Raw genomic sequence first — 25249 nt, forward strand, 5'->3', positions numbered from 1 at the left:
AAAGATAAGTGTAAAATATGGGCAGTGCAGCTGTATTGTTAGATATCCTGATTTCTTCCCCCTTTTTTAGCTGAAACATTGTCTCCATTTAAATGATATTTGAATACCTGCAGTGTTGATACATTATGTTCTAAGCAGAGCCTTTTCCTGTCTATTTCTAGTTCATTTAAGTAACTTAACCTAGAGGCAGATTCTAGGTGTGAGGTCTTAATACTTTTTAAGAATTTCTACATCATCTTTTACTGTTTTCAGCACTGACATTCCCAGCATTTAATTTTAATTATATTGTTTATAATTTTATGCTCTTGTGCATTTCTTCAGATTCCTGCCTGACAAGTGACCTCAGAAAGGAGGGAAGATGGCTTCTGAATCTGAAACCCTGAATCCCAGTGCCCGGATAATGACCTTTTATCCGACTATGGAGGAGTTCCGGAACTTCAGTCGATACATTGCCTACATTGAATCCCAAGGAGCTCACCGGGCTGGGCTCGCCAAGGTGCGTTGTGGGTTTGTTCGGTAATGGCTTTAGTGACAGGACAGCAGGAAGATCTCCTAAATAAATGCTGGAAGATCTGAGGTTTACTGAAAGCCAGGCAGGGTGATGAGCTGAGTGTGTGCTGTCCTATTTGCAAGTTAATTCCTTTCATTAACATCTGAAGCATCTCCCTTTTAGGTAAGGGGAGACCTGCTTGGCATCTTTAAAGGGGAGATAAAGAGCCAAGGTCTCAGGGTAGCCACCAAGGGTGCTTCCATCCTCCTGAGGAAGATGGTGCTTGAGTGTTTTTTTAATCTGTCATTGAGTGGTTTTGCCATTCACCTTCTCTTGTTCTCATTTCACTCAGCCAGCACTCTGATAGTAATTTGGCTTCCCACGTGGCCTTTATGTTAGTCTGAGAGAGAATCAGCCCTTCAGCCTCCCCTCTTGATAAGATACGATACAGAGGCTGAGAAAGAAGTATCACTTCCCTTAAGGCATCATGGCAACTAGGCAGCCAGCTGGTGGCAGGACCGGATTAGGGTTAACGTGACCTGTAACTTCCTGTGTTTGGATGAGCGTGGTTAAATCAAAGTAGCTTTCAGTAGAATTGACTGTTACGTTGGATAGCAGCCTCCACAACTCACCAAGTTCCTGAGCTGTCGCCTTGTTGTGTTCCCTGTAGGTTGTTCCTCCAAAAGAGTGGAAGCCTCGAGCATCCTATGATGACATCGACGATCTGGTCATTCCCGCTCCCATCCAGCAGCTGGTGACTGGGCAGTCTGGCCTGTTTACTCAGTACAACATACAGAAGAAAGCCATGACTGTTCGAGAGTTCCGCAAGATAGCCAATAGTGATAAGTGAGTGAGAACACGATTCTGTCTTTCTCTGTCATAGCGACTAGTTCCCAGCTTATTGTCACCATTGTCTTCAGGACTGTGGCTGTCCCACTGAAGGCCAGTTTCCTCAGCTCTGGCTTCTGTCTCCCTTTCTGACCTTTATTTTGGAAGTATTTCCTCCTCTCAGTACTATGTCAGTTTTGTCCGTATTCTCACAAAAAGTAATCCCATTGTTTCTTCATCAAAAGTAGAGTAATTTTCTGACTCTGGTAAATTGCAGATTTCCAAAGGAGACAGTTGAAGTTGGTCCAAAGGAACTTTTGCCAGATGTATTGATACCACCTGGTTATCTGAAAGTGGCCTTTAGTAGTATTAATCTCTTCCTCTGTGACCTTCTGTCTTTAATCATGCTTAGAATGGCCTAGAATCCTCAGAACCCATAAAGCTGCCATCTCCTCTCCATTCTGACATTACCACAGTGTGAATAAACTACCATACTGGTTGCTGTTTTTCTCTGACTCCACGCACTCTTCATCTTCTGTACACAGTTATCTCTGTTAGAAACAGCTTTGTTTAGGCTTGATGCTTTTGGTTGTTTTTCCCTGCTGTTTGTAACATTGAGCTCTCATTTGACCTCAGGTGTACAGCGAATGAGTTTTGTCTTTCTCTTGTCGGCTCTCACTGCCCCTTCTCAATCTTTTTCTTTGGATTGTCTTCCTTCCTGTGCTCCTCTTTAACTTTGAGTTTCCACAAGGGATTCTTCCCTCTTCCCTTGCTTTTTCTCCTGAGCCTTTTTGATCTTTGCATGTCTCGTTTCAGCTGGTCAGACATGTGCCTTCACTGTGAACAAGCCCCAGGCTAGATCTGAAACTTGCCAGTCTTCACACTTTTGGGGCCTGACTTCATGCGCCTTATCATCACTCTCGCTCTCTCACATCAGATCTTGCTGTTTCTATTCTATGCTTTGCCTTTTCCTCTGGCTTATAACAGTTCTAAATGTGGTCTTCCAGTTTTATTGACAGCTTAACACTTAAAACATCTATTTTGCTGGCCAACCTGCTGTCTGATGAAATAATTTATGTGCAAGCACGTTGAAGAAGTGTGACATGTTCCATGGGTGAAAGGCTGTGTGTCATCCTTTGTGTTTGATCTTGAGCGGTGGGGGTTGGGGCGGTGGGTTGCGGGGACTGGGGCACCCAGCACACCTGTTTCCTGTTTCACATGGGCTTCCACTGGGGTCCTCGGCCTCCTGTGCCTGTCTTCTCTCCTTGTCAGCATATGGTAGGCCTTTTCTTCTTTCACAATGCTTCTTCTCTGAAATTAACCAGTCCTGTGTCGTTTCATCCGAACTACAACAAAGTCTTGTCCTTGATTTCTATCTGTGTGGTCAGCAAAACACAGTAGGTAAAAAATCTAAATTTATAAAGCAGATCAGCGGGAGGTGGAAGAGTTATTTATATTTCAGAAAGAACTTTAGAGTTCTAAACTTTATTATTCATCAGGTTGACATTAAAATATTTGAAAAGTGAGATTTTTTCCCCTCATCCCGTTATCTCCATACAATTTCATTTTGATCTTTGCTTCCACTCTAACCGCTTATGATATTTTTTTTGCCATTTGAGTTATAGAGGGTGCATTTTCAAATGCCTCTTAGGTTTATTTAAAAATTTTTAAAGATTTTCTTTACTTTTAGAGACAGGGAAAGAGGGAGAGAAACATCAGTGTGTGAGAGAAGCATCAATTGGTTGCCTCTCACCTGCTCCCAAATGGGGACCTGGCCACCAACCCAGGCATGTGCCCTGACTGGGAATCGAACCGGTAGCCTTTCCGTTAGCAGGCTGGTGTTCAGTCCACTGAGCCATACTAGCCAGGGCTCAAATACCTGTTGGATTTATGTATTATTCTTTTTAAAATTTCTGTGCAATCATTTTTAAGTGGGTTTAAACTATTTTTGTTTTTAAGCATGACCGTTTGTTGAATGTTTGCCACTGCTCTGGGTGCTGGAACATAGCAGTGACCATGCAAATTGCCCTCATAGGCACTTCCTCTGCGTGAGTGCAGGGAAGTGGCACCGTGCCTGGGCCTCAGCTCTTCACAGGCTGTTGGGTTTGGGTTGTCTGTGGATAGACAGTTAACCCTTGAACAACATAGGGGTGGGGCACTGACTCCCCATCCCTACCCCCACCCTGTAAAGTCAGAACCTACATTTAACTTTTTTTAAAGATTTATTTATTTTTAGAGGGGAAGGGAGAGTAAGAAAGAGGGAGAAAAACATCAATGTGTAGTTGCTTCTTATATGCCTCCTACTGGGGGACTTGGCCTGCAACCCAGGTATGTGCCCTGACTGGAAATCAAACCAGCAGCCCATTGGTTTGCAGGCCAGCACTCAGTCCACTGAGCCACACCAGCCAGGGCTACCTATAACTTTTGACATCTCCAAAACTTAACTAACAGCCTATTGTTGACCAGAAGCCTTACTGATAACATAAAACAGTCTGTTAACACATTTTGCATATGTATCATATACTGTGTTTTTTAAATAAACCAAGCTAGAGAAACGAAAATGCTATTAAGAAAATCATAAGGAAGAAAAAATACATTTACAGAAAAATAATCCATGTGTAAGTGGACTTGCACAGTTCAAACCCGTGTTGTTCAAGGGTCGATTGTAGGGATTTGCGGTGCTTGGATCTTACAATTATAAATCTGTAAGTTTTTTTCTCAGCGGGTGGCCAGTCCACTCCTGATCTTAGTGGGGTATAACTTCAGTAGATTCTCTTAAGACATTTGAAGGTATCATGCTTCTTAAGGAAGATGGGCTTACAACTTCATGTACATTACCGTCCTTTGGCTAAGAGCTCATGGAAGGGATGTTGAGGGAGTTGCTGTGTCTTGGAACCTTGAAGGCCAAGGTTATATAACAAGTTCATTTGAAATATCTTGTTTCTCAGTGGAATTGTCTTGTGCTATTCATAATGCATAATGAATTTAGTCCCTTTTAAGTGATTAACACTTTTTTTTTACTTTTGAAAGATACTGTACCCCACGCTACAGTGAGTTTGAAGAGCTTGAACGAAAATACTGGAAAAATCTTACTTTCAATCCTCCAATCTATGGTGCAGATGTGAATGGCACTCTCTATGAAAAGGTGAGACTCACTGGCAACTCTGCGGCATTTTTGTTATGTAAGGCCATTTCATCTGCCCAGTGCTTAGTAGGCCCCCAAAGCTGCTTGCCGAATGGGCAGGTGAGCAAAGGAATGATCTACCACCAGCCGATGTGCTGTGCTCACTTAATTGGGGGTATTTTTTGTGTGTGAGTGAATGTAACTTCTACTCTACATGTGAATCGGATAATGTGTTCTTCGCCAGGGCTGTTGAATGGTCCGTGGGTGGTAGCTGATGAGTTCTTGAGAGGGTGGGATCACAGTAAATGAATTGTTGGGGGAAAGGCGGTGTGGTTTCTGCAGTAAAAAGAGATCACTGACTAATCTAATGAAAGGGGGGTATACATTTAAGAAGAGAAACTTATTTAGATTTTTCAGAACCTGGAAACAAGATTCTGTAGCAAAAGCTTGTTTGACAAATTGCACCAGCTTGGGATGTGAAAGGAAGGAATGTTTGGACTTTTTTGGGGTGATTAAAAAAATCTTTTGGGCATTTCAGGGATTATCACTCAGATTAAAATTTTTAATGCTTTTGTAAGTTATTGGAAGGAAGGAGTTTAAAAAGTGGATTACAAGTTAGTTGATGACAGTTTTGGGGTGGTGGGAAATGAAGCATAGAGACATAAATGACTGTGAGGTCCTGGGATGGGGGGGTACAAGCAGAGCGGAATAATCCATAATGCACTGTGGAAGGTGGGCCCCTAGCTGCCCATCGCAGCTCAGGAGAAGGACTTGGGTGACACTGTAGACTCTTTACTGAAAACACTGCTCTGTGTAAATGAGGACTAGAAAAGTCACAAATTAGTATAGTTAATTTGCATTGTTTTTTTTTTAAGATTTTATTATTTTATTTTTAGATAGAGGGGGAGAGAAAAGGAACATCAGTCGGTTGCCTCTGTACGCACCCCAACCGTGGGCTGAACCTGCAGCCCAAGCATGTGCCCTGACTGGGAATCATACCCCTGAAATATGGCTTTGCGGATGACCCCAACCAACTGAGTCACACTGTTCAGGGCCCATGTTTTGTATTTTATGTATTTATGGTTTAAGAGCTTTTTTCCTATGTTGACATAAGTTACTTGAGCTTCAGTCCAAACTTCCTGGGGTTTAGAACAGGTGGCTGTCACTTCTCTGTCTTCGATATACAGTGCTCACCAAGCGGTGTTTGTCCGTTGGACGTGTGATGGCACTGTTTCCCACGGTGGCCATGGTCTTTACGTCCATGCTGTTTTGCTGTCATTCCATATCTTCATTAGCTCACCCGTGACCTGTTCCGTGATTCATCAGTTCAGAGCCCGAATTTATGTGCATCATGACTTGCCCTGGACTGTCACTCTCTTTGCAGCACGTTGACGAGTGGAACATTGGCCGGCTGAAAACAATCCTGGACTTGGTGGAAAAGGAGAGTGGGATCACCATCGAAGGTGTGAACACCCCGTACCTGTACTTTGGCATGTGGAAGACATCCTTTGCCTGGCACACTGAGGACATGGACCTGTACAGCATCAACTACCTGCACTTCGGAGAACCAAAGTCCTGGTAAAGTTGGCCTGCAGTTGGCACGGCGCTTCTCAGGAGAGAGCATGGCTTCCCAGTTCTCATGTGCCTAGGAAACGCCTCCACATCTTGTTAACATGCGGACTCTGGTTCTGTGGGCCTGGGGCAGGATTGGCATTTCACACTGTAAACGGACTTGGAAGTGATGCGATGCTGCTGGGGCTCCGGCGCTCAGGCTGCCCTTTGTGTGGCTGGCTTTAGAAGGCAGGGCACGTAATACCAGTGTATGGAAGCATTAGGTTGGCTGAGTGACTGAGAGCCACAGGGGCTGGTCCAGGCCTTCCCACTGCTTTCTAATTTCTTTTTCTGAGCAGGCCTGAGGCTTTCTTAGAGGCAGACTTCCAAGACTGGAGTCACTCCTTCAGCTGATAGGAAGCCTCCTTGTCCTCATGGAAAAAATATTTGGTGAGCAGCAGTGTGTGCTTAACACAAGAGGGGGTGTAAGGTTCCTCGGCACATGCTTCCTGCCCTCCAGAATGTTCTCAGTCTAGTTGTGGGGACAGAGGTTTGTCCTCCCTTCTCCCCCGTGCTGACCCATCGCTCAGTCTCAGCATTCAGTGAGTGTGCTGCACTCAACAGCCATTAAGATGGATGAGGGACCTATCCTCACACAGACAGGAGGTGCAAAGTGTGAGGAAATACGGTATGAGGAGAGCTCTGATGGGAGATGGTGGGTGCTGTAGGTCCACAGGGAAAGGGGACACGAGGTGTGGGGATTAGAGAGGGTGGTGCTTGAAGACGTGACAGTTACGCTGAGACCACACAAGTACAGAAAAAGTTCTGAGTGGGGTGGTGGTGGGTTCAGGAGAGGGGAAGCTGAGGGAAGTGTGTCTGAGTGGCTGGAAAATACGTGCAAGGGTCTAAACTGAGCACGTTGTCATGATGATCTGGAGGAAGTTCGCCGTGGTGTGGGGGCCGTGTACAAGGGTGGAAGTGAGTGAGGAGGCCAGAGGGCGCAGCGCAGGCCAGGTCACGGGGGTCATGGAAGCTGTATGCATCTTCATTTCTTTCCTTTTCCAGCATCTTGAGCCACATCCCTCCCCAGGGTTTTCCTTTCCTCTTTCAAGCACTTTCCAGTTTCCAATCTCAGGGCAAAAATATTCTGAGCCTGTGATCACCCCCTAACTACTGTTTCATTACCTTCCTTAGTTGGCCTGACTTTTTAGAATCTGTAGGTGTTGCTTTCGTGTCTTCATCACATTTGTTCCAAAGTTCCCTGGATTTGTCCTCGTGTAGAGGATGGCGTCTGTGGTTGTGACATTGTTCACTCCTTAGGCTGTCTGAGTGGGGCCTCCAGAGCTTTCTGCGTAAGGCCGGCCAGAGTCCTTTAGGTGACAAACGTTCCCTCAGCACCTTGTCTGTTTTGTCACATAACAAAGCTGTTCCGGATGGGAAGGTTTTGTTGTGGAATAAACTTCAGACTTGATTATAAAGGTGAAAACAGACTTCTTGTGAGCTTTGCCATATAAAGTTTAGCAGTTTTGCAAAAGTTTTGAAAAGTCTTACTTGGTTTTTCGGTCTTTTTATGAAGAGCAATGTCTGTGATGTCGAGGTAACGTGGGTGAAGGAGTAATTACTGCGCAATTAGTGCAGCAAGAGAGGAGGGGAAGGCGGGTTCTGCAGCAGACGGGGGCCAGGTCTCTGAGTGTCTGATGCACTTCACCCTTGCTTTCCGTTCTTCTCTTGTCCCCTCCCAGTGAGGCCTGTCAGGCTCTGCCAGGAGCACTCGAATACTGTCCTTCCATTTCATTCGATTAATAACATTGTGAAGGAGAGCAGCGTTGAGTGTGCACCTGAGCTCATGGTACATTCTCAGCACACGTCTTGTTAATGGGTGAATGTAAAAGAAATAAATTCACTTGTGTTTCTACATGGGCTCCCCACTCTCAAACTATCTAATATTCCATCTCTCCAGATTCTTTTCTCATTTTTATAGTTGGGACGTTGAAAAATCTCCGCACCTTAAGGTGTTTTGAGAGTGAGAGTGAGCTTCTTAGCTCCCGTACCGTCCTCTGCTCAGCGTCCAATGCTTTTGTGTGATTGCAGGTACTCAGTTCCGCCGGAGCACGGGAAGCGGTTGGAGCGCCTTGCCAAAGGTACTGTGTCTCCATAGCTGGGGCAGACCCTCTGACAAGCTGTGTTCCTTGCTCTAAAGTGTCCATTCTCTGTGGTCAGATTATCCAGTGTTTTTTCTCAGGCCTGCCAGTGGGAGTAAGCGAGACTTCCAGATGGGTTATCCTGACCAAGCAGCTAAAATCAGAGCCTTTCCCCACTTTATGTTAAAGCGGGACTTAGTAATTCGTTCTTACACTGTCTTTGCCTCAGTTTTATCAAGCACAGGCTCGCCCTGGCTGGTGTAGCTCAGTGGATTGAGCACGGGCCTGCGAACCAGACGATCGCGGTTCGATTCCCAGTCAGGGCACATGCCCGGGTTGCAGGTCAGTTCCCAGCAGGGGCCCGTTCCCAGCAGGGGATGCACAAGAGGCAACCATACATTGATGTTTCTCTTCCTCTCCTTCCCTTCCCCTCTAAAGGTAAATAAATAAAATATTTAAAAAAAATAACAACACAGGCTTGACCAGAGACAGTATACCAGTCATAGTGGGTTCAATTCTTTTGCCAGAAACCCAGATGTTAAAGTCAAAATTAAATTATTTTGTGCTTTGATTCTTTTAAGTAAATTTTGATAGATTTAGTCCTCTAGAGAGCCCATTACAAGGGAGCTTGGGCAGGTAGGTGGTTACTAACAAGAGACCGAGGCTCCAGGTGAATGGAGAACAGTGCTAAATAGTTTCAAAGCTCTTCACAAGAGAAGAGGCTGCTTGGGTCGTCTCGTTCCCCAGACCGAACTGGGTTGATTACCCAGGTAGCAGCCTGCCCGAGAGAACACAGAGGCTCGCCGCAGAACCGTAGACTTGTTCTGAAGCCAGGAGAGTTCACAGAGCTCACGGTGGTGGTTATGCTTGTTGCAGCCCAGAGGAGGTGCCAGGTGGAGAGTGACGCTGGGGTTACTGAGCTGCTGGGGAGCAGTGTTAATTGGTGCCTATTTTCAATTAAACAGGCTTTTTCCCAGGAAGTGCTCAAAGCTGTGAGGCTTTTCTCCGCCATAAGATGACCTTGATTTCCCCCTTAATGCTGAAGAAGTATAGCATTCCCTTTGACAAGGTGAGCTGATTGTGCATATGGGAGTTCTCGGTCTCACACAGAAAGCACCCTTTCTGCTCTGTGTTTCACAGAGGGGCTGTATTCTAGGTCATTACTCTGCCAGATGCGGGCCGGAGCTAACCTGTACAACACTTTGACCTCAGGGGATTAAAGGTGGGGCCGCCGTACCTTCCTCCTGGTCCCAGAGGAGAGTCAAGTCCCCCCAAACAGTGCTCTTTGGGCAAATGGTTACTACAGTCACGGCATCTGCTCTGTTAGGGCTTTGCATCTTGTAGAAGACACCAAGACCCTAGTGACGTTTGACTTGCCCTTGGTTATTCAGCCAAGTTGAGGCAGGGCTGGAGCTCAGAGTCTAGTTCTGTGGGCCTCTACGGTTTGATGCAGCTGCTTCGCGTCTGCTCTTGTTCAGGTGACTCAGGAGGCTGGAGAGTTCATGATCACTTTCCCTTACGGCTACCATGCTGGCTTCAACCACGGCTTCAACTGTGCGGAGTCCACCAATTTTGCCACCCGCCGGTGGATTGAGTATGGCAAACAAGCAGTGCTGGTAAGTCTGCTGGCTCCTCTCTGTCCCATCATGCCTCCAAAAGTCTGGTTCTTGTTGGGTGCACTGGCTGGTGATTAGAACGTTTCTTTGAACTTCTGGAATTCAGAAGCCAAGTGGCTAGGAATGTTCAGAGGTGCCTAGCAGCTCATTGAAAATGTGTTCAGATTTAGAATGTATAAAGTGAGATTTCGATATTTAAGTCCATGGGGTGTTAAAACCACACCCACATACACTGATACTTCTTGCTTTAGCCACTCTGGGATTTCTTGGTTGAGAAATTCTTAGGGGTTTACTTTTACTTCAGGGAAGCAGCAGGGCTGGACCTGTCCTTAGGAGTACACTGCTTTGTGTGGTGCAGGCTTGGATGGGTGTCGGGAAGGCGGATGTTGACCACCCCGGGTCTAAGTGCACAGCTTCATCTCTAAGTGTTCTCCACATGTCCTGTTAGTGTCTGGGGGGACTCACCCAGCACCATGTGTTCTCTGCCTTTTTTTCCCTGCTTCCCTCCATGTCTGAAGGCTCTGCAAGGACAGCACGCCTTCAGCCTGTGAACCCGAACAGTTTGGCTTTAAACTGTCTTGTACACTTTCCACCACAAGGGAGGAGATGGCTCTGGGGGGTCAGGCGGAAGCAGTTCAAGTGTGCTCACCTGGAGCCCTTCTCTTCTGGTTACTTGCAACAGTGCTCCTGTAGGAAGGACATGGTAAAGATCTCCATGGACGTGTTTGTGAGAAAGTTCCAGCCAGAAAGGTACAAACTCTGGAAAGCCGGGAAGGACAGCACGGTTATCGACCATACTCTGCCCACACCAGAAGCTGCGGAGTTTCTTAAAGAGAGTGAACTGCCCCCAAGAGCAACGAGTGAGGAGGAGTGCCCGGAGGACATGGAAGGGGTTGAGGATGGAGAGGAGAGCGACTTAAAGAGAAGGTAACCCGCAGCCCTGGGAACCCCGCAGTTTGAGGATGGGGTGTCTGAGCAGCTCCTGTAACCGGCGGAGGGGCCGTGTCCAAGTGGGGTGTCTGTGTCACTGCCAAGGGGATTTTCTTCTGGGTAAAGGCTCCGGAACCCTCAGAATGAGGGTGTTGAGGTCCTCTTGTAGCCACTACCCAGGAACGATAGCCCCGGTTGGGGAGACTGTGGTCTGCTGGAGCGCATGGCTCTCTCAGGGCCAGAAATGTCACATTTTCTTGTCATCATGTGAGAGTTTTTCTTAAATTTATTTTGTTTTTTTTCATCCTCACCCAAGGACATTTTTTAAAGTTATTTTTAGAGAGAGAAGGGTGGGGGGGAGAGAGTAAAACATTGATTGGTGGTCTCCTCACATGCACCCCTACCAGGGATCAAACTCACAACCTCAGTATCCTCAGTGTCCTGACCAGGAATCGAACCAGTGACCTTTCGGCCTGTGGGGTGATGTTTCATGCAACTGAGCCACACCAGCCAGGGCTATGAGAGTTTTTAAAAACAAAGGAGAGCCCTGGCTGGTGTAGCTCAGTGGATTGAGCACGGGCCTGCAAACCAGACGATCGAGGTTCGATTCCCAGTCAGGGCACATGCCTGGGTTGCGGGTCAGTTCCCAGCGGGGGGCTCATGAGAGGCAACCATACATTGATGTTTCTCCCCTTCTCTCCTTCCCTTCCTCTCTAAAGATAAATAAATAAAATCTTTAAAAATAAAAATAAAAAAATAAAAACAAAGTGTGGCGCTCACTTCAGCAGCACATACACTACAGTTGGAGCAGCACACAAATTAGCATGGTGCTTGCACAAGGATGACATGCACGTCTGTGAAGTGTTCCATAATTTTAAATGAAAAGGAGGATGTGGTAGTGGGAATGAGACTCACAAGAGCAAGGATATGAGTACTGGTGCCGGCCAGCCTCGTCAGGGTCTGGGCCAGGGATCTGTCCCCTAGGGACCGTTTATCCTTGGGCCCGTAGGGAAGAAAGGAGAGACATTTAGGGGGTACCTACTTTATGCCAGGTGCTTTCTGAAGTTCTGTGGGCCTCACATCAAGTCTGTGAAATGGGTGGTGATACCCCTCTTTTCCGTTTGATGGAACAGGCTCAGAGGTGAAGTCCTTTGTCTCAGGTCCCACAGATAAGAGGTGGCACAGAATTGTGAACAGACCCAACAGGCTCTGTCTGGCCACTCCCTTCGGGTTGTGTGTGGATATGTTTGTGTAAGTGGATGTACATGGGGGCTCCTAAAAAGCTTCCTCTCCTCCTTGCAGCCTAGCCAAGCACCGAATAGGGACAAAGAGGCACCGAGTTTGCCTTGAAATACCACAGGAGGTCAGTCAGAGTGAGCTCTTTCCCAAGGAGGAGCTGAGCTCCGGACAGTACGACATGACGGAGTGCCAGGCTGCCCTTGCTCCCGTGAGGCCCACCCACAGCTCGGTGCGGCAGGTTGAGGATGGTCTTGCCTTCCCAGGTCAGTTGACTGTGGCATCTTTTCCCTCAGCCCTAACAGCATTCTGTTCTATGTCCAACACCGTCTTCAGTGCAGGGTGAAAACCAGCAAGGATGGAGAGATAGGTCTGAGTATGAGGGGCACTGTGGTGAGGAGCACACATGGTGGGTGAGGAACGCAGGGCAAGGCCCCCTCCCTTTGCCTGGTGAGGGGCCAGGGAACATTGAAGGTTTTGAAGTGACAGTGGACCAATTCTTACAGGAGTGGTAGGAATGATGTGGGCGGGCAGAGGCGGGGTGTAGAAAGGCCATCCGGAGAGGAGTAGCAGGGGCAAAGGCATGGAGAGGTGAAAGGACACGAGTTATTTGTGGAGCTGGTAGGGATGTCCTGCAATTTCAGTGTCGGGGCGCAAGGGGAGAAGACAGGTGTGTTACCAGGGGATGAGACTAGAGAAATGGAGGTGAGATGATGTAGGCGCTGCCTGCCTTCTTAGGTTTGCTCACTCGCAGGCTCGAGAAGCCTTTTATTTGTGTTGTAGGCATGTGGTCAAAGTGTTCTCTAGAGCAGCCACTGCGTTGGTTGTTGAGGGGAGATTGGTTGGGGAAGGGCATGTGTCAGTCCCCAGTCAGGCTTGAAGAATCTCTGCAGTGACAGTACTTGTCTGGACCTCTGCTGAGAGACAGCGCTGGGACTCGCACCCTGAGGGTGGGTGCTGGGTCCCTCCCTCCTGAGCTCCGGCCTTCATTTCCTGCAGGAGCCTGGGGAGCTTGCAGCTGTCACTTACTGTGTGCCAGCCTGTGCTCCATCTTGTACACAAAAGACAAAAATGGAGTCCCAGAGAGGATAAGCCATTAGCCCCTCGTCACACGGGGACCCTGTAGGTGACAGCCAGAAATCAAGGACAGGCCTCACTCACTGCCCACGGTCTTTGTGCTTTACCACTCTGCCTTTCACGGAGCTCAGCTGTGCGGGAGAGAGATAGCTCTGTCCAACATGTATCTGCGTTTCAGATTACCCTGACTCCACTGAAGTCAAATTTGAAGAGCTTAAAAACGTCAAACTGGAAGAGGAGGATGAAGAGGAGGAGGAGGAGGAGGAGGAAGAGGAACAAGAATCAGCTGCCTTGGATCTTTCTGTGAATCCCGCCTCTGTAGGGGGACGCCTTGTCTTCTCAGATTCCAAAAAGAAATCATCTTCTAGCCTGGGCTCCGGTTCATCCCGGGACTCTGTTTCTTCCGATTCAGAAACCAGTGAACCTCTGTCCTGCCAGACCCACGGGCAGACGGGAGCTTTCACTGTGCACAGCTATGTCAGAGGGGACGGCAGGATCGCTGGGGGAGAGCCATGCAAGAGGAAGAAAGGGAGTGTCACCAGAGGTCGTATCAGCGAGCTGGCGGAGGTACGGGCTGCTTGCAGGGGGGTTGCTGGGGGATGGGGGTGCTGCAGTGTCCCCAGGTGGCAGTAGAGGCCTTTTGGGTGGACCTCCAGTCTGCCATCATTGTGTTGAGCACAAGGCCAGGTGGCATTGGACACTTCCAGAAACGAGTTCCTTCCTCGTATTTCTGTGACTGTTCCAAAGGATTGCATCGCAGTCTCAGGGACAGTGGCAGGTTGTCCTCTGACCCTCCCTGCCTTAGAGGCACAGGGTTAGGAGTGGCAGTGGTTGCAGCCCCATATTTGAGGGCTGGGGACGAGATGGCCTTTCCTGCTCTGAAATTCAAGTGTTCTTCCGTGTAAGTCGTGTCTGCCCTATAGACTCCCATTGGAATTTAACTGCCACTTCTCCCCCTACTCCCCATATGGTTCTTTGTCTCCCAGAATGACAGTGTGATAAGGATTATCCTTTTGGAGACCAAGATGAATTCCCAGAGTTGTAAATGTGAAGGTGTTTTTTGAGGCTTCCTCCTTGAAAACTGGCACAAAAGCTTTGTTTTCTGCTGGTGTTGGTGGGTCCGAGTGGGCTGTCTCAGAGCTCTGTCGGGTGCAGCTGGACTCATCTCCCCGACTGGCCTGCTCTTCCTCCCCAGCCTCACAGCTGATGTGGGTCAGGTTGCAGCCTTGGGTGGAGGTGGGTGGACAGTAGAAGTTGCTGCAGAAGGTCTCTAACTCTTTACTTCTCATCCCCTTACCTTTTTGGAAACATTTGTGTTTTGAAAGTTGTTACTATGAACATTTCTAAAGCATATTCATCTGGAATACCATCACAAGCCCCTTGTGTATTCTCACTGTCTATGTCCTCTTGTCTTTGGTATCCGTGGGATTTTCTCCTGCCTGCTCTGGACCTCAGGGTTTGGTGTCTGCAGACTGCCTTTTCCCAGGTGTCCCTCCCTCCCCCCTCCTTGAGGTGGGTGCAGACTCATGAGCTGATTGATGCCGCCTCATTGCCCCGATCGAGGTTCTCTCCTCTGTGTGGCAGCTCCCATAGGAAAGGGCTTTTCAGCTTGGAAACTGGAATCCCTGACACTCCCCGTTGTCACGTCCGAGCCATTCTTCACAAAGCTCCATGCTCTCTCGTTCACCCCGCTGTCGTACTACAGGTCACGCTGTTCCTCTTCTTGTAGTGTCATCTTGACTTTCTTGCTTCCAGTTGCCACAAAAGCAGCTTACAATAGTAAGGACTTACTATATGCTAAGAATTCCACATGCATTGTTTAGACTATATATTACTGCTTAATTAACATGAGGTCTAAGGAGTTCAGAGCGTCACTTTATTACCAGTTAAAATGGTTGAGGAAGGTTGATTTTAACCTGTGGCCAAATGGCCCTGCTGCTCATTTGCCCTCGGTGAGGCAGATTATCTGCCTAGTCTCAGGCACTCCTGGAGGACACAGGTCCTCCTCATTGCGGCAGAATGTTTCCCACTCATCCTCCCTGTGTTGTGGACGCAGACCGCAGTGCACTCCCGCCAAAGGCAGATCCCAGCTAAGTGAAGCTCACTAACATCCCAGGGCCAGGGAGAAAAGCCAGGAATCCCTGCATGGGGAAACGGGCCGCAGGAGGAGGTTGTTCCCTAGCATGCCTCTCATTCAACCCCTGCTCCAGAACCACTGAGTACCTTCCTGGCTCTTTTTTTTTTTTTAAAGATTTTATTTAATTGCTTTCAGAGAGAGGGGAAGGGAGGCAGAGAAACATTGATCAGTTGCATCTCACATGTCTCCAACCAGGGACCTGGCCTACACCCCAGGCGAGTGCCCTGACTGGGAATTGAACCAGTGACTTTTTGGTTTGTAGGCCAGTGCTCAGTCCACTGAACCACACCAGCCAGGGCTCTTTTTTATTTCTGTGTGGACCTCTTAGCTGACGTGTGATGGTGATAGGCTTCTCCACACCGACCAGCGCTTCCTCTGCCCCACTTGATATGCTGGCATCTTTGAACTACCGTATTTTGCCGTGTGTAATGCACACCCATGATTTTGGCCCAGACTTTCAGGAAGAAAATCTTTCATTTTAATTTTTTAATTCAATTATTTTTTTACTTTACATTTAGAAACAAAACCAGTTACCCTATTCTAGGGTATTATTTTGCATACGGATATCATCATTGCCTTCTAGAGTTACACTTTTAATGCATAAACGTAAAGAAAAGAATTAAAAACAGTTTTACAGATACAGAATTAGTGGTAGCCATGTATAATATGCATCCTTATTTTCCCCTCAGAAATTTGGACCAAAAAGTGAGTGTATACACAGCAAAATACAGTACTTCAAATTCTCTAAAAATGTCTTTCTTGACTGCCTGCCTTTTCGGTCATGCTGTCATGGCTTATAGCGTGCTTACTCTGAGCTAGGACTATGCCTTCAAGGAGCTTCCAGTCTAGGCGACTAGGCGGACGTGAGCAAATAATCGGTACTTGGGTACTTGGTGATCCAGGTTGCGGCACAGGTGGGAGAGTTATACCCTGGGGCTGGGGTTCAGGGAGACTGCAGAGGAGGGAGCATCTTCGCTAGGCCTGAGGGTGAGGGGAGCTTGCCGGGTGGGAGAGGAGAGTGTTCTCCGTGGTGGTGGCAGCTGGTGCCGAGGTCAGAGTATGTTGCGGGGGGCGGGGGGATGTCTGCCATGGTTCCGTTTGCCTCAGGAATGTGGGACTGGGTGGCCCCAGGAGGTGCTGGTGGAGGGAGTGAGCCCCGGATCCCGGGGTTCTGCTTTGTGAAGCAGTCTGACTGGGCAGCTGTGGTTGGGGAGCAGTGGGAGGTTGCCTGCCACGTGGCGCTGGAGATTGAAGAGCCATTTTTTAAATGCACAGAGATGTGTACAGAATAGTGCAGTGAACTCACAAACTCATTTCCTGGATCTGCCGGTTGTCAGTATCTTGCCACAATTGCTTCATCTCCCCCCCCTTTTTTTGCTGAAGTATTTTAGAGCAAATCGAGATATCGTGTCAGTTTTCCCCTACTTTAGTGTGTGTGTCCAAAAAATATGGGTATTTTCTTAATCACTTTGCCATTATTACTCCTAACAAAATTTTGTAACAAAATTACAAAAATTCTTTAGCATCATATGATACCCACTCCATAATCAAATTTTCCCAGTAGTTTAAGAGTTCATTCTATGGTGGGTTTGTCTGAGTCAAAGTTTAGTGTAGTCTCACACTTTATTATGTCTCTTAATTCCACCTTGATCCAGGGCAGAGTTCCCCTCCTTTTTCCCCACAATTGATTAATTCAAGAAACCATGCCAGTTATTCTTTAGATGCCCCAGGAAGGGATTCCCCAGCCCTTTACTGGTGGTTCGGAAGGTCGTTTTGGAAGCAATGTAAAGGGTTTGTGAGGGGGGGAAGGAGGCGAGATTAGGAACAGCAGAGGTTCTCTTGGAGGTGGAATTATGGGTGATTTTTACTTCTACATTTATAAGTTGAATGTTTTTTTGTGGTTAACATGCTATTTTCATAACCAAACACTTCTGCTTCAGGAAAAGAGGAAAAACAATTTGCAGTAGGGAAACCAGTTTGGAACCTGCTCCTTAGTCTGAAAGTGGGGTCAAGGAGACCCGAGCTGTGGGGGTGGGGAGGGGTCAGCTGCTTGTGGTCTGAGTGAGAGGGCGACCCAGGGATGGATTTGGGGCTCTGGCTTGAGTTAGTGGGTGGGTGGGGGTGCATCAGTGGAAGATGGAGGTTATACTACAAAATGCAGGGGTGTATCAGTGCGGCTCAGGAGGTGAGTTCAGTCTGGGGCACGTTGAGCGTGACCTGCTTATGAAGTACAACTGTGGAGATATGTACGCAGATCTGAAGCTCAGGAGGTTAGGTTTGAAAGTCACTGGGTGGTTATCAGTGGGCACGGAAGAGCTCGTGTATGAAGCGAGAGAAACAACTCCACAGTGCGAGTGGAGGTGGAGGCCCCAGGTGAGAAGGGGAAGGAGAAGAGCAGGCAGAGGTTCCAGATAACTAGGGGCGGTAACTAGGAGTGTGTCCAGAGCGAGGGGAGGAAAGAGGCTGAAGACGATGGAAGCTGTGGCCCAGCTGGCCTCCTGTTAAGGGGAGGACCTGGAGCAGGGTCGGGGAGGAACTGGATCCTGGAGGTCTGAGCAGCAGCGAAGAAGTCGGGGCTCCAGCATAGGTGGAGACAGGAGGGGATGGCTGAGCTTGGGTTCATTTGTTTTTAATTGTGATATATGACATATAGTCTGTCATTTTAACCATTTTTCAGTGTGTAGTTCTGTGGCTTTATCTGCATTCACATTTTTCTGTGGCTGCAGATGGTGTCTCAGTGGGAGAGGGCAGGGAGTTGTCTTCACGGGGGTCTTCTGGAACCCTCGGGCACCGACCTGTGGCCCAGCCCTTTGCTAGAGCCACCACCCTTAGAACCTGTCATTGCTTCCCATCTGTTCCCCCTTTTCCTCCTTTGAATCCCTCTAATACTTGGCTTCTTTTTTATGGTTCTCTGTCTTGGTCTCAGTACAGTTATCATAGGTTGGTGANGAGGGCAGGGAGTTGTCTTCACGGGGGTCTTCTGGAACCCTCGGGCACCGACCTGTGGCTCTAGCAAAGGCCTGTGGCCCAGCCCTTTGCTAGAGCCACCACCCTTAGAACCTGTCATTGCTTCCCATCTGTTCCCCCTTTTCCTCCTTTGAATCCCTCTAATACTTGGCTTCTTTTTTATGGTTCTCTGTCTTGGTCTCAGTACAGTTATCATAGGTTGGTGAGGAAGATAAGCTTCTAGGTGCCAGGACCTGTGCCACACATTCAGCCTTGCTCCTTGAGCCACCAGCTGGTCCCCAGGGTTTGGCCCACGAGCCTTCTGTAAGCTTGGAAGGAATGGAGGTGATATCAAGATTAATCGACAGGGTGGACCGGGGACTGACAGTCAAGCAGGGGGGCAGAAGACGAACCACTTTGCCTGTCCCTGGAGAGGTCTGACAGCATTGTGTCTGCATGTAAACAGCTGGATTCCTAAGAGCACCCTTGTGCGTGCCCTGCCCCCGCCCCCATCACTTTAACCATCCCCCAAGGTGTAATTTGGGTCTCTTAGTATGCAGCTTATGTGCCACCGTCTTATGAGAGGGTCCTGGTAAAAGCGCCTTGGTTGACTGACTGCTGAGGCACCAGAGCCTTAGTTTTCATTTAAGTGCACACTGAGCCACTGCACTGGGTTGGCTGCAGAAGTTCTTGTTAATTGGAGTTGCTTTGAAAAAGTGAATTTCCAAAACAAGGGGAGAACAACTGGTTCTTCTCCATACAGAACAAGCCCCATCAGGAACATTGCCTTCGACCCCGGGTGCCGTTAGAGGAGGCACAGAGAACTGGGGCGCCTGGGCTCCAGCTGCCTCACTCTCCCACCCCATCCTCACACGGAGCCCTGGGGGGCAGCACTCCCTACCCCCGTTTCCCAGTGGGGTGCTGCTTGCCTGAGCGCACCCACAGCTAGTCGGTTGGACTGGGGTTTCTGCTATATGCGGAGGGAATTTAGAAACTGGAGCACATTGCAGGGAGAGGCAACACTGAGGAATGGTTTGGATGGCCTTTAGCAGGAGGAGCATTGAGCCAGAGGATGAGAAAATGTGGGAAGATCTTTTAAGTATTTTAATACACTTGACTCTTTAGTCAGAGGCAGCGTGATTGTAGTGGGAAGGGCTTTGGATTCATGCACCAAGTCTCCCTCTGGCTGGCTCCTAAGTCCCTCAAGGTTAGGGATGACCTCTCACCTCTTTGCATTGCCACCCCTCCAAGCATGCGTGCTGGTTGTATAGGAGGCACTCCGAATGCACAGTTGTGAATGAGGGCTTCTGCCTCCTTTCCCAAAGCTGCATTCTGGGGTTCTTGGTCTTGACCCCTCTGATGTTTCCAGTACTTGGACCTCTAAAGTGATCTGTCGCCACTTAGTCCATATTTATTTTCTATTGCTGCTGCTTAACCTCTAAACCTAAAGTCTTAAAACAACACAAATTTATTATCTTCTAATTGTTTGTTCAGAAGTCTGAAATGGGCCTCACTGCTCAAGTCAAGGCGTCCACAGGGTCCTTCCTGGGGGTGCTGGGCGGAGAGCTGCATCCTTGCCTTTTCCCGCTTCTGCAGGCAGCCCACTGTCCCTGGCCTGTCGCCCTCCTCCATCCTCAAAGGCAGCACCATCCAGCCAGGTCTCCCAGCACTTGGACATGGACTCTTCCACTGTTAGTGTGGTGTGGGCCACCAGGATAATCCGGGGTTATCTCTCTTCTTTCAGTCATCTAATTAGCGACTTTAACAATCCTTTGTCCCGTTAACATCCACAGGGATTAGGCCTGGCCCTCTTGGGGGACTGTTCTGTTTAGCACAGGTCTGAATTTCTCTCACCAGCTTCTTTCCTTTCTGCCTAAAAAACCATACTCACATAGCCCCTGTCCAAAAACGATTGGAGGAAATTTCCTTCTCAAGCCAGGATCTCACTCCTTTCCTAGATCTTTTCAAAAATAGCCTCTACGATGAATTTACTCCTTAGTTCCTTACTCTGTCTGCTGGAACTTACTCAGAAAAAGTCCTGACAAGTCCCACTTCCTGCTCAGCAATTCTTTATTCTTTGTCCCTGTGGATTTTTCCTCCTGGAAGCCCTTCCCTCCTGCTTTCTTGTCTTCCTCTTACCCATCTTCTTCCAGGTCTCCTTTTTTCTTTTCCTTCTGCCTCCTGACCTCATGTGTTGTATTACTGACTCAATCCTGTACGTCTTAAACCTCACTACATTTGCTCTGACTTTATGTAAATGTAGGCTTAAGTCAGCCTTTCCCTTTGCAGCCAGAGTTTTAGATGTTCCCTCTGTCCTGGCTCATGTTCTCCCCTGGAGGAGAGGAACAAGTGGTGGTAGTTGGAGCTGAGGTCTCCGCAGTGCATAAGGGGAAGTAGGCCTGTTTACCTTTACTGGGTCAGCCACTCCTCACCCCTTTGAGTGTCCCCTAGCCTTTCAGTCCTAGATGACCTAGCTGCCTGGCACTTGGTAGCAGGTGCTGCTGGCCTTGTCCAAGGAGAGGGGCCCCTGGGTTTCTCCAGGGCTCTCAGGCATAGTCTTATGACAGTGAACGTAGGGGTAGGTGCTTGACTCACCTTTAAAGCCAGAATAGGTTTCTTTTTGGTGCATTTGTTTCAGGCTGTTTATGAGAAGGCCAGGACACACACTTACTAGGCACAGACTTTGCCCTAAGGTGTTTGCATAATCCTGGTTTAGACTAGTTTGCAGCGAGGCACAGCCACTTTGTTTTTCTAAGGCAGGTGGTGGTTTCTGTGTTTGGTTTTCATTTGTGTGTGTGTGTCTGTGTCTGTGCCTGCTCTTTCCTTTGGTTTTCATCGTAAAACTAACTTTTGCTGTGTCCCCAAGTGGAGGCGCAAGACCCATTTGATTTCTTCTTATGGTTTGCCCAGGTTGCGGATGGATACGTGTTTTCCCTGGAGGAGAATAAGAAGTCCAAGGGCCGGCGTCAGCCCTTAAGCAAGCTCCCCCGCCACCACCCGCTGGTGTTGCAGGATTGCGTCAGTGATGATGGTGAGTGTTGTCTTCTGGCTTCATCAGGGGAGCTAGGACTTGGTCTGACGGGTCACACCAGGAGGCCAGGCTGAGGGTGGGCCTTTGTCTTAGCTCTTCCTCCAGATGCTCCATAAAGAGGGCAAGATGTCATTTGATACCTAATTTATTATCAGATTTCACATGTTGAATGTATCTTAGAATGTACCTTATATAGGGAAATTGCGTGCAGGTTCTTCCCTGTCATCTCCTGGGAGCCATGAATAAGGCTGATTTTTCAGGGTAGCTGATTCTGTCGCCAGGGCCAACCCCTGCGCTGAGTGTGTGGCTACCAAGATATGTCTGTGCCCTCAGGAGGGGCAAAGTCACAGGCAAACAGTTCTAAAGAAAGGGAGATGGTAATCCAGGTGGGGGGAAGGTAGTGGACTGGATTTGGCGGTTGGATGTGGAACTGAGGGTGTTAGGGAGGGAGAGGCATGAGCTGAGTGCCTCGCTGGTTTCCAGCTGTGGTTGGGTTTGGAAACCTCTGTTCAGTGTCTGGAGGATGTGCACTCTCGATTGTGCGGAGGTGGTTTTGGGTGCTTTTCTTAGAGTGAGTGAGGCCACCCAGGGAGAGGGGCAGAGGGCAGTGAGCCCTCTGGGGTCAGGAGGATGGAGGGGGAAGAGGAGCCTGTGAAGGAGACAGGGAGTAGGCAGGGATGTGGAGAGCCCAGACATGTGCTGCAGGAGCTCGTCAGTGCCGCATGGTCTCCTGTGCTGCCTGGAACCCAGAGATGCAGTAATGTTAGTGCTCATGAGCTTCTCTCAGTGACTGATGCCGGGCCCATTCCTACTCTGTCCTGCCCTTCCTGGCACCACTGGCTGGGTGGGAAGGTCCAGAGCCTCATCAGCCTCTGCTCCGCAGGCCCCGCATGTCCTTACTGATCTGATGTCAGTGCCCATGTGCACTGTTTTCCTTGGTAGGAGGATCCTGATAAGTTGGGTGGGAAGTGTCTTGAGATCCTGAGGTCAGAAAGAGGCCAGTCCTTGAGCCAGAGTCTTAGGAACCCCTCTGGTCTTTGTCCAGCCCAGGTTCTCGGTGAAGCGGCAGCCTAGCTTCATGATTCCCTCCCCAAAAGTTGCAGGAAAGTGGAAAATTTACAAAGAGGACTAATTACCCTGTTAAGGTGATCACTGAACGTTTTAGTGTGTTGATCTTACTGACTTTTCTGGTCTGATATTAAATTATGTCTATGCCTGTCTACTTACAGTAATGTAATTGAGGCAATAATATACAGCCCCCCCAACTTTCTATGATAAAAAATTTCAAATGTGGAAAAGTTGAAAGAATGAAAACACTGTGTGCGCGCCTCCTGTATTCCACAGCTGTTACTATTTTGCCATAACTCTTTTTGGCTCCATTTGCATTGTTTGTCTGCATACTGCACACGTATTTGCTGTATCGTTTGAAAGTGAGTTGTGGTCATGTCACTTCATGGAAAAGACACTGTGGGCGCCTCCCAAGAAGGATAATCTCCTGTGTAAACACTGCTGTTACCACACCTGGGAAAATCCGCAGTAATTTCATAACATCATCCAGTCTTTAGTCCACGTTCATTTTCCCAGCTTATTCCCAAAGTATGTTTTATAGTTTTTCTCTAAACCTGCACAAACCAAACTGGGGTCATGCATTTGGAAGTTTTTTGAAGTTTTGTTTTTTTACTCTCTTTTAGCCTAGTGTGCCCTTCCTGCCACTTAAAATTGTTTGATTGAGGTATAACATATTCAGTGAAATGACACATCTCAACTATACGGCTCAGTCAAGTTTTATATTTATTAATGGTAAACTTTGGACTCCTGCCATTTTCACATAGCGTGAACATTTCCTCTCATCATTTATATTCACAGATGGAGTGACTTTTGGTCACTCGATGGCTTTGCAAACAGAACAGATGTCAGTGCATTGATTTTCCTCCTGATCGTGAGGCTGTCTCTGTTTCTTCGGTCCTATCTTGGTGACTTTTATTTTGGCCAGGATGCAGGAAATATTTGTGCCTTGGGTTGGCCCCATGGTTCCTGGCTAGGCCTGATGTCGGGGCTTGTAGGGGTCAGTTTTAATTGTCTGCATTGGTCTCACTACACAGTGGTACCCTGCACTGAGGTCACGCGGCAGCTGCCGGGTCCCTTTAAATTCAACATGCCCTTAAAGGCAGACCGGATAGCTATTTATATTTAGAGCTGGAACTGCCAGAAGTGAACAGATAAATGGGCACCTAGTGCAAGTGTGTACCAGAGTGTTCCTTCAGCTGCTCAGCATGGATCTCCAGGGACTCTTAGAAAGCACTTCTGTCTGGTGAGAACTGAGAAGGTCGTTGGAGGGTTACAGCTGGGGGTTGCTGGTGCCCACCCATGGCTGGGTGGAGTGATTCCATGAGGTGCCTCAGGTGGGGCTGGCACAGAGCTGGGCTCCTGTCAGGTGCTCCATTCTTGGGCCTTTCTTGCCAAAGAGGGACATCCCAATTATAATTTCTCATACTACCCTCACTTGGGGGAGCATCTGGAGAACCCTCTGGGCATCAGTGTATTTTGATATTGCTGCTGCCTCTGTGCGTGATTGCCCTCATTCACCATGATGTTAGAGTTTGGGGGTTTCCCTTACCTTCTTGGCCTTGTTTCTACTGGGAGCTAGTGGGCTCTGCCCATTTTCTATCCCTGATTTGGGGGGAGTGGAAAGTGTGCACCTTTACAAATTCCCTCTTATTTGGTGAGCGGGTTTTTGTTTCCATTCAGCAGTGTGTCCCTTTCTTTTTGGAAGATGAGCCCAGAGGGGATTTCCACTCTTCAGGAAATTTCCTCTCCCGAGCAGTGCTGAGGCCTAAAGTAGCTGCTCTGCTGTGCAGAGTATGGAAAGGATGCAAACCTGTTATCGGGGCTGCGGGTCAGTGGGGGGCCGGATAGTAAATAGTTCAGGTCTGTAGGCCGCGTGTCTCTGTCAGATGTTCCTTTCCCCCCCTCAGGCCTTTGAAAATGCAAAAGTGATTCTGGCTCCCAGAGCAGGCTGGATTTGGTCCGTGTGCCAGCCCCAGTCCAGACTTCGGGTGTTACATGCTGTGGTTGGGACAGGGCTGCATCTTAGACCCCCTCCGCCTTCCTCTGAGGCAGAGCCAGGGGGGTTGGTGAGAGCCCTGTCCCAAAATGGCAGATATCCCTCTAACCTGTCCAGAGGGAGCTGGAAAGTTCTGACTGAAGACAGTGATGTGAAAACTTACAAGCCTCGCCATTTCCCTGTTTTGTTTTGTTTTTTTTGTGGGTTTTTTTTTTTTTATCGTTGTTCCCCTTCGTGCAACAAAAGAGAACGTTTAAAAGGTCAGGACTCAATTTGCTGCCGTATCGGAAGCAGTAACGTGGTTTCTAGGCATTGTTTCACGACGCTGCCCTTGGGCAGAGGGGTTGAGTGCTGGCAGCTGTGAGGGGTGAAGGGAGCAGGCCAAACACGTGAAGCAAGGAAGGTAGAGACCCGGAATCATTCTGGCCAGAGAAAGGGCTGCTGGCTGGACTTCCCACAGCATCATCCAGGTAGTAACAGTTCATTGAAAGTTTATCAAAGTTCACTGATAAACGCAGTTTGTGTTTATCCCCTGCAGGACGTCGGGTTTAGTCCAGGCCTCTGGGACCCAGAGTCCTGGCCGAGCTCGTCCGCTCTCCCAGCAGAGGCACGAATGTGCTAACGCATGCTCTGCTTCCTTCTCTAGAGACATCTGAACAGCTGACCCCTGAGGAGGAGGCCGAGGAGACAGAGGCCTGGGCCAAGCCCCTGAGCCAACTGTGGCAGAACCGACCCCCGAACTTTGAGGCGGAAAAGGAATTCAATGAGACCATGGCCCAGCAGGCACCTCACTGCTCTGTCTGCATGATCTTTCAGACTTACCATCAGGTGAGCCCACTCTGTCCCCACTCTTTGGCCAGGACCGGCAGTCAGAAGGAAGCAGAGTGGAATTGTGGGTGCACAGCTTGTCACTGGTTGTCTTGGGAAAGGCACGTTGTCCTGGTGTTCTCTGCCTCATTCTTGTGTACGGGTCAGGCTTCTCAGGCAGATAACCCAGCAGTGCGAGTTTTCCTTGGAGATGTGGCTTAGGTTTGCGGGGACTCCCTGTGCCCGTGGCACTCACACTGTTTGCAAAGGA

General features: G+C 48.6%; 1 protein-coding gene and 1 non-coding gene across 4 annotated transcripts in view; both read left to right on the top strand.

The window, feature by feature from the left end:
• KDM4A (lysine demethylase 4A) overlaps positions 1-25249 on the top strand; it is a 38867-nt gene that overhangs the window by 2136 nt on the left and 11482 nt on the right. For all 3 annotated transcript variants that reach the window (XM_037069586.1, XM_037069587.1, XM_037069588.1), the window contains exons 2-13: positions 322-496; positions 1161-1336; positions 4349-4463; positions 5827-6020; positions 8085-8134; positions 9100-9203; positions 9613-9750; positions 10433-10677; positions 11983-12182; positions 13172-13560; positions 20987-21107; positions 24818-24999. In XM_037069586.1, coding sequence (XP_036925481.1) covers positions 359-496; positions 1161-1336; positions 4349-4463; positions 5827-6020; positions 8085-8134; positions 9100-9203; positions 9613-9750; positions 10433-10677; positions 11983-12182; positions 13172-13560; positions 20987-21107; positions 24818-24999 — 2052 coding nt within the window. In that variant the 5' untranslated portion in view covers positions 322-358. The remainder of the gene's footprint in view (positions 1-321; positions 497-1160; positions 1337-4348; positions 4464-5826; positions 6021-8084; positions 8135-9099; positions 9204-9612; positions 9751-10432; positions 10678-11982; positions 12183-13171; positions 13561-20986; positions 21108-24817; positions 25000-25249) is intronic.
• LOC119003385 (U6 spliceosomal RNA) lies at positions 11453-11556 on the top strand. The gene has a single exon (XR_005069945.1). It is a non-coding gene; the product is annotated as a U6 spliceosomal RNA (small nuclear RNA).

The sequence above is a fragment of the Sturnira hondurensis genome, unplaced genomic scaffold (assembly GCF_014824575.4).
Source record: "Sturnira hondurensis isolate 20B ecotype Veracruz unplaced genomic scaffold, ASM1482457v3 Scaffold0018725, whole genome shotgun sequence".
NCBI lineage: Eukaryota > Metazoa > Chordata > Mammalia > Chiroptera > Phyllostomidae > Sturnira > Sturnira hondurensis.